The sequence below is a fragment of the Musa acuminata genome, chromosome BXJ2-11 (genome assembly GCF_036884655.1).
Source record: "Musa acuminata AAA Group cultivar baxijiao chromosome BXJ2-11, Cavendish_Baxijiao_AAA, whole genome shotgun sequence".
Lineage (NCBI taxonomy): Eukaryota > Viridiplantae > Streptophyta > Magnoliopsida > Zingiberales > Musaceae > Musa > Musa acuminata.
In genome coordinates this window covers 23,922,101-23,941,338 of record NC_088348.1, presented here as the reverse complement: position 1 = coordinate 23,941,338, position 19,238 = coordinate 23,922,101, and the positions used below count along the sequence as shown (strand labels likewise).

The following is a 19,238-nucleotide window of genomic DNA, read 5'->3' as shown; positions in this document are numbered from 1 at the left end:
ATTATCTCTTTGACGAGACTCACCCATTAGGAAAGCGGCATGTATCAAGCAGGTGCAGAAATAATCTTTCTTTGAACCAGTGCAAACATTTGGTTAGCAAAAGCCAAACTTGAATATCTATAAAGAACAGAAGTCTAAATCCCTATATGACAGAAAAACAAAAGGGTCATAAGTTAATTATCTCTTTATAGACATCAATCCAACAATAATGATTAGAATTTTTTTTTTTGACATAATCAAGCAGAACTTGGAACCTTTGTAGAAATGAGCATTTGATAATTTCACTATCATTAACTTTACAACTACAAGAACATATTGTTTCATTGAGTATAATGGATGTATATAGGAGAAACTGGCCAGGAATTTTCCTGATTCAACCTATTACAACTCTCCTCGAGGTGAGTTAGACTTTAGAATAGACTTCCCAGTGAGTAGGGATGAACTTGTTATCTTCACGATCACTCAAAATTATCTGTGCATTCACCGACGCCTTTGTAAAGAGTGAGAGTTGTGACTGAAGAAAATGTAAGGAATCACGGCAACCATCCACTGTATTAATATATTCCTCTATCATAAAGTCCTTGGAAGTGATCACCATTAAAGACTCGAGAACACCAGCCTTTCCCAATAAAAATCTCACCAACTGCATCTCATTTCTGTGTCCGTTGAAGTTATTAATTTTTATTATTTTTAGGTACTTAAAATCAACCTCCGGAGGCTCCTCCTTCGGAACCATAAGGTAGTTCTCCACATAAGGGTCATTCATTGTGGTTGGAAGCTGCAAGAGTACACACCAATGAATTAGGAATTGAATTGAAACATAAAAGTCCTGCCGGTTTACATCTAAATTTGATGAACTAACCTCTATGAACAGTTTCTCCAATCTAGGACATTTGCATATCCTAAAGAAGGTATATATGTTCGTTAGATTGTCAACAGTCATCATACCCATCAGCAGCTGCAGCTCTCTCAAGTTTCTAAAGTTGTTGCATTCTCCGGTTGCATTCCCACCTTCGATCGCGACATACTAGGACGAAGAAAGAGGAAAAGATTCCACTTCAACTATCAAAACTCTCACTAGAAACACAAATTCCATATCAATTCTCCCAAGAATGCATATCGATTACCTGAAGCAAAAGACTACAAAGGGTCAAGACCTTGATGTTGGATAGCCCACCAAGGGTCTTCACCCAATTGCTTGGTGGGAGGCACGATGGAGGGCCGCCCGAGCTCATGCACACCTCCTCCAATCTCTTGGGGATGTCAAAGGAGTAGCTCGTGAGGTAATTTCCGCTGTACCTGAAGCACCGGAGATCCGGCGCTGAGACCGTGACCTCCATAGCTCTTGGACAGTCGACGATCGTAAGGCTGGTGAGCCGACTGTTGGCAGTGATCACGATCCGACGGAGCTTACGGCAGAGCCGGAGATTAAGCGACCGGAGGAGAGGGCAGGCAGCAACGACCCTCCTCAGGGCCGCGTCGGTGACGTGCCCCGCATGGAGGTCGAGAACCTCAAGGTCGGAGAGCCGCTTGATGTTCGCGCTGGGGCTCGAGAGGCGGAGCCCGGAAAGGGCGAGCCGGGTGAGATTGGAGCACTCGCAGATGGAGTGGAAGAAGACGGAGGAGACGGCAGCGCGTTCCTGTCTCCGGAGACGGCGGCCGGGGCGGGCGGAGGTGCCGGCGAGGGACGAAGGCGAGACGACGAGGCGGAGGTCCTCGACGCTGCAGGAGGCGGCGTACTCGATCCAGCGCTTGATGTCGGCGTCGTATCGGCGGCCGGGGGGGAGGGCGACGAAGAGGGTATCGATCCGGCGCCCGCGGCCGCGCGCGGAGAGGAACCGGTCGACGCCCGCGACAAAGTCATCGGCGGAGGCGGCGACGGTGTGGGGGGAGAGGTCGAGGACGGCGGGGTGGGGCCAGCGGTGGCGCCAGAGGCTGCGCCACCGGGAGGAGAGGACGCCGGTGCGTATGGCGTCCTGGAGGGGAAGTTGGGCGAGGATGTGGAGGCGGATGATGTCAGGGAGCTCGGTGAGGCGGTCGTCGCCGTCCTTTTCAATGATATCGCCGCTGCTGCCGGAGGAGGAGGAGGAGAAGGAGGAGGAGGGAGGGGAAAGGGAGAGGTCGGCGGCCCAGCGGGCCTTCTTCGTCTTCCTCATGATGGCCTCGCAGAGAGGGCAAAGCTTGCGCCTCTCTTTGCCCTTCTTGGCTTTATGGACGGAAGAGGCGGAGATGGGGCTTAACCATTTAATTAAGTTAATGCGGTAAGGAAGGGAATAAAACTGAGCGGAGGAGACGGTAGTGGTGGTGACGCCGTGGTGGTGTCGGGAATAGGTGGGATTTAGGGAGGGTTTTATTTTTCCTATTATTTTATTATTTTTAGGGGGAAAAGATTAAAAAAAAAAGTAGGGATCAAACTCTCGCCGAAGGATTCACCCCTGGACATCGTCAGGGATGATGTGGATGATCACGTCCTCACAAACGTTGGACCAGTGGACCCCACGTCTGACAACAGCCCGGATGATTTCCTCGGCTGATTTGCCCCCACCAGAGGGAGACCGTGGTAGAGTTTGAGCCATCGAACCAGTCGAACGCTATTTTAAGATCAGCAATGTGTGGGACCCACGTCATGAGACGCCATACGTGGACGTAAACAATCGATAGGATTTAGGGGCGGCTTCATCTCGATTTCATCATCACTTGTTTCACGAGTAGGATATATGGTACCGGTCCAGCCGAAGATGATTTATTCCCACACCGAGGAACCAACAGTCTGGTTTCATTCAACCAACGTGTCGGCATTCGAATCGATTTCTTCGAGTCGTTTTGGTCCGTTGAACCGCGCGTCACTCTGAGTCGGGGCATGTGGCGTGTATATGAATTCCTTTAGTATATCTGACAAAGATTATGTTCCTGCCTCAATACGAATAATTCATGCATCATCAAAGTGATTTAAGGCTCAATTTTGATGTCACCAAATTTGTTCTTATTCGCAATTTGGATGTATGCGACTATGTGGAAAAGATCAATCTTTAAAAAACGTTCGTGTAGAGATACGAATGTGAAAAGATAAAATAAGAAAGTATTTTCACTGTCAGCAATTACTACGACTTCAATACTACTTCTAAATATTATATTATATAAAGAGTTGAGTAAGATAGACAAAATAGAAAGGCACGTGAGGATCTTAAAAGTATTGTAAAGTTAGAAATGATTGATGTAGTTGATCTTAAATTATTATAACGTTGGGATTTATCCTTGTTTTATTTCACATATTACATGCCTAAGTTCTCATGTCACGACAAGACATATAATATTATGTAAACATGTCCGTCCGTTTATATTCATCTTTAGATTTCACTTTCTGTCCATCTTTCGGATATATAAATATGATTTAAGGTAAATATTTTTTTTATACTAAACTGAAAGAGTGGCCTTATTGTAGAATTTATTTTTCCTGGGTAAAATTTACTTTTCTGATTGCTTCCTGTCAAGAACATCTCTGTCGAATTTGATTGTTGTATGTTTATTCATATCAATATATATATATATATATATATATATATATATATTCCTTAATATTTTTATATTTAAGATGTACCTCGTATATTTTTTTTCAAAGAGAATTAAAAATGATATAAGAAGTTTGGATGCTAACTCAAATAAACTCTAAGTATTCTGATTTCATAATAGACAAAATATTAAATAATTCAATCTAAGTAGTGGGATAAGGTACCAAGCAAGCATTCTTTATTGTCGGATAGAATCCTCTCTAACCATTACAATTATATTTGTGGTTTGTAGACACGTTCTTGGAAGTATAACTTTGTAAAGATGCATTCATACACAATTTACAAATAAAGCTGCTCAGAATTGAACATATCCACCGTGTCAATGAGTGGCAATTTGCACAAGCTTAAACCCTACTTTTATATTATTACTGATTGCTAAAGCTGGTCTATGGTGGCTTTGTGTGGCTACTTTCCATGATGGAACAAATTAAAAAGGGTTCGGTGGTTTTACTCTCAGCCACTTGTCCTTAAAGACCAATACCTATGAATGAAAATTGGAAGGAAAAAAAATATTCCTAATTTCAAATTTATTTAAAAGCTTGCTTGTAAGAGTTTTATCTATTTTTCTTTAGAAAGATTTTTTTTCGAAAATATCATTCTTCAATGATTTATAATGGGCGTCAAATGGACATATAAGACATTTTGTTATAATGACATATTCTTCTGCATGAAAATAAGATGAAATTTTTTTTTAAGATTTCTCTTTTTTTTGTTTAATGGAGAAGTCCCTTTTCATAATTCTTATTTGGTGTCCTCTTAATCCCCTAACGCTCCTGATTTGACCCTCCAGCAACTCCCAACTGACCTCAATGACTTTATGCTTGGATTTATGATTATTTTTTTGATGCATTCCAAAAAAAATCTTTAAATCATCACTGAATATGGAGATTACTTAGTGATACAAAACTTTTGGAAGATGTACATATTTTATTTGGATATAATTGTTTGGTTATTTTTCTATGCAAGAGATTGAGGATTTGAAAGATTTGGGTGCGTGATGCCTATGTTTAAGTTGGTCTTAGATGACTACAAAATCTTTAGATTACCATCTAATCAGAGAATTATGTCTATTGCACGAGATTGCTGTAGAAACTGCCTTGATCAGTGTCTAACCTATTCGTATTGAAGATCAACAAATCTTGTTTTTCATTTTCTGACAAGTTTTAAGTTAGACTAAATATTGATAAGGCAATTTATATATATATATATATATATATATATATATATATATATATATATATATATATATATATATATATATATATATATATATATATAGAAGTTTATCCTATGATTTCAAAGATTGTTCATAATTATGACTTAAAATAATTTTATGAATCTATTTTACACTTTTTATTCATTTGGAAAAAAGTATGTAGTCTCTTTACAATTGAGGTGTGATAATTTTGACTCCCTCACTTTTGGTTTGTACTTGTTGTGAATATTTATAGATAACATGTCTAATTTTGACAAGCTTTAAGTGCTAACTTTGCATAGCATTCCGTATGTTTCATGGTTTGACAAAGGTAATTGTCTTGATCAACTTTGATACGAAATATTCTTTTTGAAGTTGGGATAATTATTGCAGAGTATTATAATCCTTTGCATCTATAAAGTTTAATCATGTGAATGAATTCAATGATGCATGACTAAGATACGTGGCAATTAGGCATTTAGATCTAATTGTACATATAATTAGCCCATGACTAAAATAAATCATGGGATATTATTAGCCTAATGTAATGGTGAGATTTTAATTAGCCTTAAACATGATACAGAAAGTTGAGCTACTTGGATATGTTGGATGGATCCTTGATCAATTGAAATGCTATATCTGTAATATATTTATTTTATATATACAAAAAACAGTTTTCCGAGTTTTGAATTTCTAATGTAATATTGAAAATATGTTAAAGGAATTAAGTTTTGAGATACTTCTTGATTTAATTGGGTTATCTAAGGCCAGATTTATTGAATAAGAATTTGGTTAGAATATATTCTATACTCAAATATGTCAAGCTTAGAGCTAGACTTATCCTTTGACTTAGTCAAAGGGTAACATTTAAATTGAGAGCTAAATAAATAATCAATAGAACTTAATCTATACATATTTAGTATCAGAGGAATTAAATAAGTATCGGTTAGTTTGGCTATTTATCTTTTAAAAAAATATATAATTATGAGCAATTTATTCCCAATCAGACTTCTAATCCTGTCAAATTAATTTTTTTTTGCAATAATTTCTTTTTGGCAACAATTGTTTTGTGCAACAATTTTTTACAATGATGCAGACAACAGAGAACAATGACGGTACAAAAGATCAAATCTTGCAAATAATGTTTTCCCGATCCCTTGCAACAAGGTTTTCTGCAACAGTTTTGTTTACAGTGATTCGTACATACTCCATGTCAAATTATATATTTTTAAGCAACAACTTTTCTGGCAACGATTGTTTTGTGCAACAATATCTTTCTTTACAATCATGCGTACGAAAGATCAAGTCTTGCAACATTTTTTCTCCAACGATCTTTTAAAACTATGATGCGTGTAAAACACTATGTTTTGGCGACAATTTGAATGTGACAAGCGTCATTAAAGATAATTCTGGCCAGTTTATTCCCATACCAATCCCCCTCCATGTCATATTGTTGTTTTTTTATCGCAATAATTTTTTTTGGCAACAATATTAGGTGGAAAACACCATGTTGGGAGAATTTTTTTTTAATGTTATGGTAAGTCTAACTAAAGATAATTATGACCAATTAACTTCTATTGATATTCTCAAAGTCGGCTAATTACATATTAGCTCTTGTCCTTTGACTCTCTTAGCATCGTGGTCCTTATACCTTAAAAATTTATATTAGACTCTCATAATTATGAAAATAAAATAATATATTTTATTTTTCCTAATATCATTAGCTGCACGGACGAAAGATACAACAAGTAACATCACGTGTTGGATTGTCGCTGATCGATGGACAAAATAATTATTTTAATTTTTTTTATTTTCTTTCGTTAATCAACTCTAATTTGATCGAAAATCTAGAGCAACTAGAGGGCCTTGTTGGCCTCTACAGGTCCACTATAACGAGTTCTCCTTGGTGGCTAGTAAAGTCAACTCGTACCCCTCCTTTGTTCCTTCAACCTTAGTCCTCGTCATCACTATCCATTATTATTCTCTTAATCCTCTTGTTGCCAAGGTCCGCACCCAAAGCAATATCGTAGATGCCTTCTAAACCCTTCACTAGTTAGCCACTAATGCCAAACTTTTGCTTGGCTCTAACACCCTCCTTTGACCCATCGCCAAAGGTGGTAGGTTGGAGCTCCTGCCATGAGTCCATCAGGGTGAAGGCCATAAGCCTCATGATTAGCTTCCAAATTGAGAGCTCCACTTTAGGTCTGTGAGGACGACAAGAACATCATATTTGTCATTGCCAATGAGTTGGTATTAGTGCTAGTAAGTCTCCTCGACTCCAGCACTAGTACCACCTCTTGTCATGAGATGAGGGAGAAGGCCGCAACAACAATCGCGAGGATCTCAACTATGGAGAGTTGCCACCACCTCCTGCTAGTAGAGGGCTTGCCCTTCCTCAACCACCTCTTATGTGTCTTGGAGTTTGAGGGAGGTGCAGTAGAGGAGAAGGCCTGAGTGACCCTTCAAACCCTAATGCTAATTAAGAAAAACATAATAATCATCGGGTTCCATGACGGGATCATAGCCCTTATTGAAATCTATGGCACAAGAATGCCTTCGGTCAAGCCATCATCACTATAGTGCTTAAGAACCTCGTAATAGTTCAAGAAATCCGATAAAACTTTCTAGAAAATAATGGTGTCCTTGTCTAACGAGAATTCGTTGTAGTCGACTAGCAAAATTTAATTTGAGTAAAATAAAAATAAAAAAAAATAAAAATCATCATTTTGCCTATCGATTTAGTGTTAATATCATGTGCAACTTTTTCTATCAGTATAATAAATGATGTTAACAAATTAAAATAAATTATTTTACTTTCATAAATCCCCGTCTAAATTTCTGAAGTACATATACCGCAGTACTAAAAAGGTCAATGATCCCACCCCATGTCATAATTACGAATCCCCTCTCCATCTCAGACTATAAAAATGTAAGCAATTCCCGCGATCGAGCGCTTCTCCTCTTCAGCCATTTTTAGCGTTCTGGACTTCCCCTAGGGTTTCCTTCTTCCACCCTCCTCTTCAGAAGGGTGATCTAGATCCAGGAGCACTTCGAGGTCCCTCTTACCATCTATCTATCATCTTCTTATTCTTCTTCTGTTGATCTAAAGATACGCATCTTCTCTTATCTTATTCGTCAATATTTCTTTTCGTTATCTCCCTATATGGAAATAATGCAGGTATAATGCTTGTAGTAATGTTTATGGGGGAGAAACAGCACGACACTTCAAAAAATTGATCATGGATTTCTTAATTATTGACTTTAATGGAAACAATAGGGGGTAGATCGGTTGCAAAGGTTACAAAGTGGTTCAAGATGTACCAAATTATGTTAATTGATGATCACCTGAGATTTACATAAGCGATATGTTAGGATTTTCTTTTGCTTCTTTATGTTATAATTCCTATGTGGAAGGATGTTCTTTAATTGTTGGGTAGTACGTAATGCTTGTACTGATGTATTTTGGGGAAAAAAGCTCAGGCACTTTGAAGAATTGATCATGGATTTCATAGATACTGACTTCATGGAAACATTAGGGAGTAGATTGGTTGCAAAGGTCATGAAGTGTTTCAAGATATACCAAATAATGTTAATAGATGTTCTGCTGAAATTTTCAGGTTCTGGATGTTCAGATTTGCAACATGCTTCATCCTAGGGTTCGTTCACTTAAGATACAATGCTATGCTTAATCACCTAATATGTGCAGTACCCCCAGAATTATGATGAAACGGCAGATATTTGCAGTTTTAGACATAAAAACAAACTAAATAGGGTCATTCCTATTTATACTGATTTGATTAAGCAACATCGGGAATAATAAGGGAACATCACGGCTATAAGTTATTATGTATGTGTTTGCGGTGATTAAGATTTCCATTTTGATTATTAGTTAGTAGTGCCCAGAAGGAATGCAGTGAATATCTATGAAGTACATGTTAGTTAAGTATTCTGTAGATTAGTGTTTTCAAAAGGCATTGGGGTACTCGCTTAGGCGTTTAGGTGAGGCGTTTCAATCAAGTGCTGCTTGGGTGCTCACTTGAGCCCATTTGTCAGGTTCCTCAGGCGAATGCCTGAGCCAAACCGGTTCGACTTCAAGCCTGGGTTGATTGGATGCGTAAGTTGGTTCAATCAAACCATCTAATGTAGTTACCCTAACACCCCCTCTCGTGCCTAACCCAGCGAAAGAAACCAGAAGTGAAAATGAAACCCTATGTTTGTCGCCTTCGTATGCTCCATTCGTCGTTGTCGGCAACCTTGTATGTCGTCTTCATCCGCTTTATTCGTCACCTTCGTATGCTTTGTCCACTACCTGTCTATTCACCATTGTAGCTTTGTCCACTACCCCCTTCTTCTGGCACCTTCCTCCACGATCGTTAGTTCTCTTCTCTTCTTTGTCCACTCTTTCTCATTTCAATTGACCTGCCCATATTGAGGTGGTGCATTATTACTCTGTTATGAGTTAAAATTGTTTAGCACCATATTGAAAACACTATTAGGAGTTTAATTTGATAATTCTAATTTTATGTGTCATTTTTTTATCATATTTATCAATCGTAATATATATTTTAAATTTTAATATTCGAGTGTGTCTCACTTCGTTTGAGCTCGTCTTGCGTCTCGGGTGTTTTGGGACCTAGCCCTTTTAAAAACAATGTTGTAGATGATCATTAGGAGCTACAACTAGGGATTGTGGAATATAGAAGTTATCCCAAAAGAACGATAGTTAGCGTTGTGCCATGGGTGAAGATATAATAATGTTTGGATGGGAGGATGTGGAAATCTGTCTTTGATATTTAGTTGATTTTCTTGAGCAGGTGTAATGGGGTTTCTCTGCCTAGATATTAGAAGCAAGTGCATGGTTTTGATGTTGAAACCTTGTTCTTTGTCTCTGCATAGATTTAAATCTCTTAAAGATGCTTAACCAACAAAATCAATAGAAAAGCCTGATCATTTCTCTTGGATGCATTTTGCAGTTTTCTTGAGATGGTACCGTAGATTTGCCTCAAGTAGATAATCTCACTTAATTGAAATTATTAATGTTTTTGGATACTTACTGCATGTTTCTCATGAGAAAAGCATTCTGTGGCATCAAGTGGTAATGATCAAGGACATATCTTGCTATTTTTTGTATAGTTTCTGCTGGTTTCACTTTTTTATCATTTGTTGGTACCTGTGATCTTGATGAAGTTTTTTGTTGGCAGAATATTTATCTGGGTGTTTTTGAGGAGCTAAGCAAGTTCGGAAAAATTGAAAGCCTAAATGTTTGTGACAATCTGGCTGATCAATTTGGTATTCGACATCCAAGATGTGATGATTGTTTTGGTTTATATTATTTTACCTTTTTTCTGTGTGTTGTCTGACACTCTTCAGCCTCATTTACAGGTTGGTAATGTATATGTTAAATTCAGGGATGAGGATGATGCTGCAAATATACTAGTCAACCTGAAAGGAAGATATTATGATGGTGGTTTAATATTTATGTGTTTGATCTCATGCTTAATGCATTTTGTCTCTTGTTTGTTAGTCTATTACTTGTATATCATATAATCTTTTTCCCTTTTTCACAAATGGGGATTCTATTTGCCGGACATCCTATTATTGTTTATTTCTCCCCCGTTAATGGATTTCCGTGAAGCTACATGTAGGCAACACAAGGATAATATGCGTGTAACCAAGGTGGATTCTGCAATTTTATTCACTTCAAACAAATTAGCTGGTATCTTCTGTACCTATCATCCACTACTTTTTGCTCGGACAATTCTTTAGTTTCTTTTCTGATAATTATCGTATTATTTTCAGGGAGTTGAGTGTTAAGATCCTAGGGTTTTATCATGGAAGAAAGAGGAGAAAAGAGGATGATCACTACGAGGGGATCAGTCTCCTTGACTACTTCAAGGGGATCAGCTTCATAGGGTTTGTCAAAAAACTTAATAATATTTCATTATCCGTCGAAAAGAAACGATTACATTACTATTTATAGAGTTCCACCTAGAGTTAACCAGGACTTGGACTCTTAATAATAAATAAATATTAAATAAACTTTTATCTGACTCTAATTGAACTAAATAGACTTTATAAACATTATTCAAAAGTTTAGAAAATAAAATAATCATAACAATTTCTCTCATTTCAAATCAGCCTTGTTCTCAGAGCAACATCAAGCTCAGGGAGTTTCTCTTTCAGCACTTCAGCCACAGGGTATCTGTGGCGCATCATAACCCGTTGATCAAGTACGATCTCTATTTCTTGATAGTATAAGCAATAGGTCGGTCTTTCGGTGTTGTAGTCTTCTGAAAACCCTCTCCATTCGATGGCTAGTGACAGTTATGACCTTACTTCCACGTCTTCCCTTTAGGATCACCTGTTTTCCATTAATAAAAAATTTCATAATTAGTTTAGAAAAATTTTACGAAACATCACATATGGTTAATAGTCATTCAATTCAAAGCACCACTTCGAAGTCTTTTAAGGTTAGCAAAAAGAAGTCAACAAGCAACTCTTGGCCTTGCAAAGTTAGCTTAATCTTTGAGCACTTGTTGTTAAAATCTGTCCATCGGCGACCTTTACTTCAAATTTGTTACAATCTTCGATGTGATAGGCCAATCGATCGACAACATTACTGTTCGTAAAATTGTTAGTGCTACTAGTATCAATCAAAACTATAACATATTGATGTTACAAAGTTCCTCCAACTTTCATAGTTTGCAAGTTAGAGTAGTTGGCTAATGCATGCACTGTATGTATGATAGGTCCAACATCGTCATCAGAATCCATACCTTCATGTTCAGAGTCTACATTGTTAGCTTCCGGTTCCGCCTCAATTGGTTCAATTATAAGAAATTGCTCTTGTTTACATCAGTGCTCCCTACTCTACTTTTCATCATAGTGCCAGCACAAACCTTTCGCTAATCTTTCCTTGAGTTCTTCTTGAGTTAGTCTTTGAGTATTAGGGTTCTGGCTAGGAATAGATGGGGCGGGTGGCTTGCTGATCATCTGTTTGTTGTCACTTCTATTCTGACGATTTTTCATACTTATTTTTTCCTTATATAAACGTGCAAATGATATCGCAGTGATCATTATGCGGGGTTGACGAGCTTTGACTTCACATCGAATATCTGGATTAAGTCCTTCGATAAATGTGCCCACCAATTATCGTTTAGACCAATCTTTGGCTTGATTTGATAATCTTTCAAACCTGCTCTGATATTCCAATACTGTAGAAGTTTAACGAATTTTGACGAGCTGTCCATCAACATTCTCATATTCAGATGGGCCAAAACGAACAAGAAGCTCTCTCTTGAACTGCTCCTACGAAGGAACTCCGTGGCAAGTTTCATACCAATCATACCACTGGATTGCATCTCCGTCTAGTTGGATTGAGGCTATTTCTATCTTGGATTCTTCTGGGGTCCTGTGAAAGCGAAATTTTTTTTTCTGCCTTAGAGATCCAACTGGTCGAAAACCCATCTTCCCATCTCGGAAATTCTACCTTAATGCATGGGTAGTTTGTCTCATAATCTTAGGGCCCTTTTCTTGTATCTCCAGATCTGTTCAACGTAGAACTTGAGCCTCCATTTTATTGAAATTTGTTGAGGCTTTCCAGTAAGCTCTTTTTGAAATCATTAAGTATTTTTTGCAACCGGTTTTCAATTCTGATTTCCAATGCTTCCATTTGTGCTTTCACTGAGTTATCGTTAGTCATTGCGTAAGACTACAAATCTGTAATCCCCAATTCTTGTTTTTGGTGTCTGGTCAAGGGCATCAATACTGCGATGATCGGTGGCTGCGACGGTTGTGGCGGAACGAGAGGGGGTGGTTGAGTGGCCGAAGATGCAAAGGATGGTGGACTTAGTGGGCTGCGGCTGTGATTGGTGGGTTGCGACTGGGATTGCCCTGCTTCACTTTTTCTTTATTTCCTACTGCGATGGCAATCAACGACTGTTGTGGTTGTTGGTGGAGAAGAGAAGGGGGGGGGGGGGGGTGGGTGCTGGCCGGGAAGCAGCGATAGTGGTGGTCGTTAGCCGGAAGAAGAGGAAGCGGTTGTGGCACGGTTGGGAACAATACTCTGTTTTTGTCACTACGAGAAGGGAAGGTTGTTGCCAGGGTTGAGAGGCAACAGTGGCGGTGCGGTTGAGAGCAAGATCGCCGAGGGCGAGGAGTAGCAAAGGGTCGTCGAGGCTAGGCGCTGCTAGGGTGTCACAGACTTAACTGGTTTTTCCTAAGTCGTGTGGCACCCTTGCGTGTCCGTCCGTAAAGGTCAGCCTCCCCGAAGCCTCCCATGATCCCTTAGGACCTACAAAAGAGAAAACGGGTTAGAGAAAATGCCTCACTCGGGATCCACAAGCAAACATTTCCGAAAACACTTCATAGACAATGCAAATTACAAACCGACTTTACAAACTCTGAACAATTGCACAACAAAGGGTCAAAATGGTCCATACAGATAAACAATCTACTCACAAGTGTCCACATGACACAACCTTTATTTACAAGCCTAAAGCGACCACCAAATCTAACTAAAATGGGACTATTAAGCCTTCGATCGTCCCTTTACATGCTGTGCAAAGCATGAACATACCAAAAGACATGGACATACATAAGCATTACATCAGACATCCTATTTAGAAGTTTGTCCGTGACATTCTCCCCCACTTATTCCTTCGACGTCCTCGTCGAAGCCTTTGCTGACACTGCAACTCCTCGCCTTTGCTGAGTCTTTAATCTTCTACTCCAGCTGCAATGTGTCTCTTGGCTCCCAACTGCTCTCCACTACTGTTTTTGAGTAATCGAACCTTTGATCCGCCATGCTGCTTCAACTCGCCAATGACTCTGACTCTAGTGTGGGGTTGGCTGAGTTGTGTTGATCCCTGTTGGCTCCTATAGATCCTCCAGATGAAGGAAAAGACCATCCTTACTATGCGTCAATCTCTCAAATGCCTCATGCTGCTTGAACTAGGTGGATGTTTGTTGGAACTTTAATGAGCATCGCCTCGCAAACTTCTGAAGCTTTAACAAGCGAGTTGCTCGTGGGCACACCATCTGCAGGCGAGTCATCGGGGGGCAGAGGTAGCGCCCGCCCCACCCCCCCCCCCCCCCCCCCCCCCCCTCTCTAGTTTTGTCTAGTTTTGTCTCTCGAATTTATAAAAATTCCAAATTCTATCCTTTTATCCAAATTATGAAAATACCTCTCAAAATTTAGAAAATTCCCTATATATCCCTAATTTTAAAAAATATTAATTAATTAAAAAGTTTAATTAATTATTAATCTTATTATCTAGTAGTCCTACATAATGATATTTACTTGTGATGTATGATGTGGATAGATGATCATGGATTGTGTGATGTGTGTACTTATAATTATTATTATTGGGGTCCAAAAGCCTCCATTTTATTTCTTATTTATTGTTGGGCCTATATGCCTATGATTAAGTTGTAATTACATGAGGAGGCGCAGTGAGAGCGTGGAAGCGATAGTGGGACCCACGAGGCCGAGACAAACGATCACGATGCATGGAGATGGGTCGAGATGTTGATGGTACCGATCAGGACGAGATGGACGATCACAAGGCATGGAGATGCACTACTGCATACATAGATCTTGATATGAGTGATTAGGCCTACTGGCTCGGGCTTGATCACATTAGGGTGTGGTCCATGATCATCTAGTGTGATTACTCATATGATGTATGAATACTTATACACACACATATATATATATATATATATATATATATATATATATATATATATATATATATATATATACATATACATACATACATATACATACATACATATACATACATACATATACATACATATATATATATATATATATATATATATATATATATATATATATATTTGCATGCGATGTAGATATATATTAAATATGTATATGTGTGATACGTCATATTATGAGACCAAATAAAAAATCCCCTCTTTTTAATATTAAGTCGGTAAACATGAGGCAATTAGATTGACCCACATGGCCTTTCATTGTTATAGGTAGGACCTATTCCTAACGTAGGTTGAGTTGGTCGAGTCACTCGAGGCTCACATATTTCACGGTTCGCTATCTTGCCTACGACATAAAGATGTCACCAGTGACCTAAGGATATGATATGCTTGGTCGAGTCACTCGAGGACATATTGTCAAATCAGGCTTATCTTGTAGTAATGATGAGGACTTAACCGAACACCATGATTGATCGAGTCACTCGAGGCCACGGTGGTTCGGAGGTCAAATAGGACGAGAATCACAAGGAGTTATGATTGGTAAGAGTTGCCTACCTTTACGGGCTTAGTGTAATTGGTCGAGTCACTCAAGATTACGTTAAGATGCAAATTGAATCTCGATCCCCACTAGAGATCTGTCGGGAGGGGAGGGAGTTGTGTGATTCGTGAGGAAATAATGAGAGTAGATTAAAATAAAAGTCCTTATCTTTATTTGTTTATTTTTCTATAAAATCTACATGTTATTTATTTTTTGCTACATCTTTATTTTCAGAAATATGTCGCATTCAAATCTGTTACATGGCATACTTGATGTCAACCGCCTTATTGGTCCAAATTACATCGATTGGCTCCGCAACCAGAGAATTATTTTCAAGACGGAGAAAATCATATATATCCTTGATACAATGATGCCTAAACCCGAGGAAAAGGCAAGCGAGGATGAGATCGCTCGCTACGTGAAGTGTATAGACGATTCCACTCTTGCTCAATGTTACATGTTGGGCTCTATGACTCTTGAGTTATAAAGACAGTACGAAAGATGGATACCGGATCTATTCTCCTACATCTCCGTAAATTGTTTGAGGAATAGGGAAGGACTCAACAATATGAGATATCCAAGTATCTTTTTCGTGCTAGGATGACTAAGAGGCCATCAATTCAGAACCATGTCCTTAAGATGATTAAGTGGATAGAGAAACTCACAGATCTAGGAATGGTCCTAGAGGATGACCTGTGTGTAGACCTTGTACTTTAGTCCCTACCATATTCGTTTTCTCAATTCATAATGAATTTTAATATGAACAAGCTTGAGGTGACTCTCCTTGAGCTCCTTAATATATTGAAGGAGGCAAAGAGCACTATCAAAAAAGAGAAACTAGTTTTCTATGCTAGTGAGACCAGAAAAAAAAGGAAGGCAGAAATGTCCCTTAAGATGGGTAAGGGCAAGGGCAGATCGGGTAAAGCAAAGGTTGCTAAGAAAGACCCAACAAAGGACAAAGGCTAGTGCTTCCACTATGACAAAGATGAGCATTGGAAGAACTACAAAAAGTACCTTGTAGAGAGGGTAAAACAGAAGTTTGAAGAACCTTCAGGTACATTCATAATCAATCTCCATTTGTCATAATCTTATGATAACACATGGGTATTGGATACCAGTAGTGCTTATCACATCTGTAATTCGTTGCAGGTTCTGGCAGGACTTAGGAGATTGGCGAGAGGCAAGATGGATCTCAAGATGGGCAATGGAACAAAAGTTGTTGTAGTGGTTGTTGGCGAGGTCATCCCACATTTTCCTGGTGGAGCTATTATTGCATTAGATGCTTACTATTTTATTCTTTCTATTATCAAAAACATTATTTCCATTTCATGTTTGACAATTAGTGGATATAAATTAGTTTTCGAGAATAATGATTGTTCAATATTATTAGATGATGAGATCATCACAAGAGGAATATTGTATAATTGTTTGTTTATGCTAGACACTGCTCCACATATTATGAATGTAAGTGTGTCTAAGAGGAAACGATATGAGGTGAACAGTGTATACTTGTAGCATTGTAGGCTAGGTCATATCCATAAGGAAATGATTTAAAAGTTGCTAAAGAATAGATACCTAGATCCATTCAACTATAAGTCATATGCAACTTGCAAGCCTTGCCTTCGTGGAAAGATGATCAACTCCTTATTTAGTGGAATTGGAGAGAGAGCCGTTGAATTACTGGAACTCATACATAGTGATATATGTAGTCTCATGTCAACTCATGTCATAAGTGGTTACTCCTACTTCATTACTTTTATTGATGATTTCTCAAGGTATGGACATGTGTACTTTATGAAGTACAAGTCTAAGGCCTTCGATAAATTCAGGGAGTATAAGAATAACGTAGAGAATCAGACTGGAAAGAGTATCAAGACTCTTCAATCAAATCAAGGAGGTGAGTACATGAGTACAGAGTTCACCCAGTTCCTCAAGGACCATGGGATTCTATCACAATGGACACCTCCTTATACACCTTAACTCAATGGTGTCTCCAAGAGGAGAAATCGCACACTGTTAGACATGGTGCAGTCCATGATGAGTTTCGCCGATCTCCCTATCTCATTCTAGGGATACGCTCTAGAGACCACAGCTTACCTTTTGAACAGAATTCCAACTAAGTCAGTGGTGTCTACTCTATATGAGATATGGAAAGAGAAGAAGCCCGATCTTAAGGTTGTTAAGATTTGGGCTGTCTTGCCCACATCAAAAGACACAACCCCGACAAATTGGAATCCATGACGGAATGATGCATATTCGTGGGAGACCCCAAGGAAGGTAATGAGTATTATTTCTATCACCGTGCGGACCAAAAAGTCTTTGTAGCCAAGAGAGCAGTGTACCTTGAGAAGGAACACATTCTTGGTGGAGATAGTGGGAGCGTGGTAGAGTTGAGCGAGGTTGGAGAACCTAGCTCAAGTATCATTCCACAACCTGAATCTGTTCAAATATCTAGCACACAAGTTCCAACTTTACGTAGGTCCGACAGAGTATCTCATCCTCCGAAGAGATATGTGGGAAATATTAGGGAAGAGGATGTTGAGGATATTGATCCTCAAACCTACGAGGAGACTATTATGAGTATAGACTCCAGTAAGTGGCAAGAGGCCATGAATTTTGAGATGGATTTCATGTACTCTAACAAGGTTTGGAACCTAGTTGATGCACCCGAGAGTATTGTACCTATTGGTTGCAAGTGGATCTTCAAGAAGAAGATCGGAGTAGATGGAAAGGTAAATACCTATAAAGCAAGGCTAGTGACTAAGGAGTATCGTTAAAGGCAACGTGTTGATTATGATGAAACCTTCTCACTTGTAACCATACTAAAATCCATCCGAATTATATTGGCTATTGCAGCACACCGATTATGAGATCTGGCAGATGGATGTGAAAACCACGTTCCTCAAAGGCAACCTCGATGAGGAGGTGTATATGATACAACCTAAGGGATTCGTGTCCAAGGATAGTCCAGATAAAGTGTGTAGGATGCTTAGGTTCATCTATGGACTAAAGCAAACTTCTCGAAGTTAGAACATAAGATTTGATGAGGCAATCAAATCTTATGACTTCATTAAAAACGAAGATGAGCCTTGTGTATAGGAAGGTAAGTGGGAGCACTATCACTTTTTTGGTGCTATATGTGGATGACATCATGATCATTGGGAATGATGTAGGAATGCCCTCTATAGTAAAGACTTGGCTATCTAGACACTTCTCTATGAAAGATTTAGGGGAAGCATTCTACATATTGGGGATTCGGATATATAGAGATATATCTAAGAGGATGCTTGGCTTGTCCCAGTCTAGGTACATAGACACTATTGTCAAAAGGTTTATCATGAAAAATTTCAAGAGATGTCTCGTACCAATGAGACATGGGATATCATTTTTTAGGAGTATGTCCCCAAAGACTCCTGAAGAAAGGGCAGACATGGATATGATACTTTATGCCTCAACGATAGGGTCTATAATGCATGTTATGCTATGTACCAGGCTTGACATAGCGCATGCTCTAAGTGTGACGAGCAGGTATCAGGCGGATCCAGGCTAGGAGCACTGGAAAGCAGTAAAGTGTATCCTTAAGTACTTGAGAAGGATTAAGGATCTTTTACTAGTATATGGAGGTAGTAAGCCTCATGGTTGAAGGCTACATGGACTCGAGTTTCCAGTCCGATGTTGATGATGTCAAGTCTAATTCGAGGCATGTGTTCACCCTGAATATAGTAGTATGTTGGAAAAGTTCGAAGCAAGATACTACTCCTGACTAGAACATAGAGGTGGAGTATAGTGCTGCAATAGAGGCAACGAAGGAGGGAGTTTGGATGAACAAGTTTATCACAGATTTTAAGAGTCGTACCGGACAACGAGGAGCTGATTCCCTTATATTGTGATAACTACAAGGCGATTGCTCAAATGAGGGAACTTGGGTCTCATCAGAAGTGTTCTGAGGAGGTTCTAGCTTATTACAAAGATCGTGACCCGAGGAGATGTAGTAGTGAAAAGAGTTCCATCCGAAGATAACATTGCAGATCCATTGACAACTGTTGTCTCAGATTATCTTTGAGTGTCATAGGGGTCTGATGGAGATCAGACAAATAGGTGATTGACTTTAGGTCAAGTGGGAGATTACCAGTCATATGTGCCTTACAAGCCAATCACGTGAGTGATGACACGTGTGACATGATACACATTCTTTTTG

The 19,238-nt window shown here is 39.0% G+C and overlaps 1 protein-coding gene and 1 long non-coding RNA gene across 3 annotated transcripts; one reads left to right on the top strand and one right to left on the bottom strand.

The window, feature by feature from the left end:
• Positions 1-255: 255 nt before the first annotated feature.
• On the bottom strand, positions 256-2,280 carry LOC135627264 (F-box protein At2g39490-like). The gene is made up of 3 exons (XM_065133284.1): positions 1,128-2,280; positions 863-1,027; positions 256-778 (listed from the first exon to the last, which is right to left on the bottom strand). The coding sequence occupies exons 1-3, from the start codon at positions 2,154-2,156 to the stop codon at positions 404-406; spliced, it is 1,569 nt and encodes a 522-aa protein (XP_064989356.1). The 5' UTR covers positions 2,157-2,280; the 3' UTR covers positions 256-403.
• Positions 2,281-7,159: 4,879 nt separating this feature from the next.
• LOC135627646 (uncharacterized) lies at positions 7,160-13,829 on the top strand. 2 transcript variants are annotated; one of them, XR_010492658.1, is made up of 4 exons: positions 7,160-7,819; positions 9,966-10,071; positions 10,147-10,480; positions 10,564-13,829. It is a non-coding gene; the product is annotated as an uncharacterized LOC135627646 (long non-coding RNA). The 2 variants fall into 2 exon arrangements; XR_010492657.1 differs by having other exon boundaries at positions 7,163-7,819; positions 9,966-10,053.
• Positions 13,830-19,238: the final 5,409 nt, after the last annotated feature.

What these genes read in the sequence shown, in the direction of transcription:
- LOC135627264 (XM_065133284.1), bottom strand. Translation starts at nt 2,156, where the DNA reads ATGAGGAAGACGAAGAAGGCCCGCTGGGCCGCCGACCTCTCCCTTTCC. An exon ending in TTTGTAGTCTTTTGCTTCAG is followed by an intron (nt 1,028 to 1,127) that starts GTAATCGATATG and finishes TCTTCGTCCTAG; the next exon opens with TATGTCGCGATCGAAGGTGG. An exon ending in TGGAGAAACTGTTCATAGAG is followed by an intron (nt 779 to 862) that starts GTTAGTTCATCA and finishes GTACTCTTGCAG; the next exon opens with CTTCCAACCACAATGAATGA.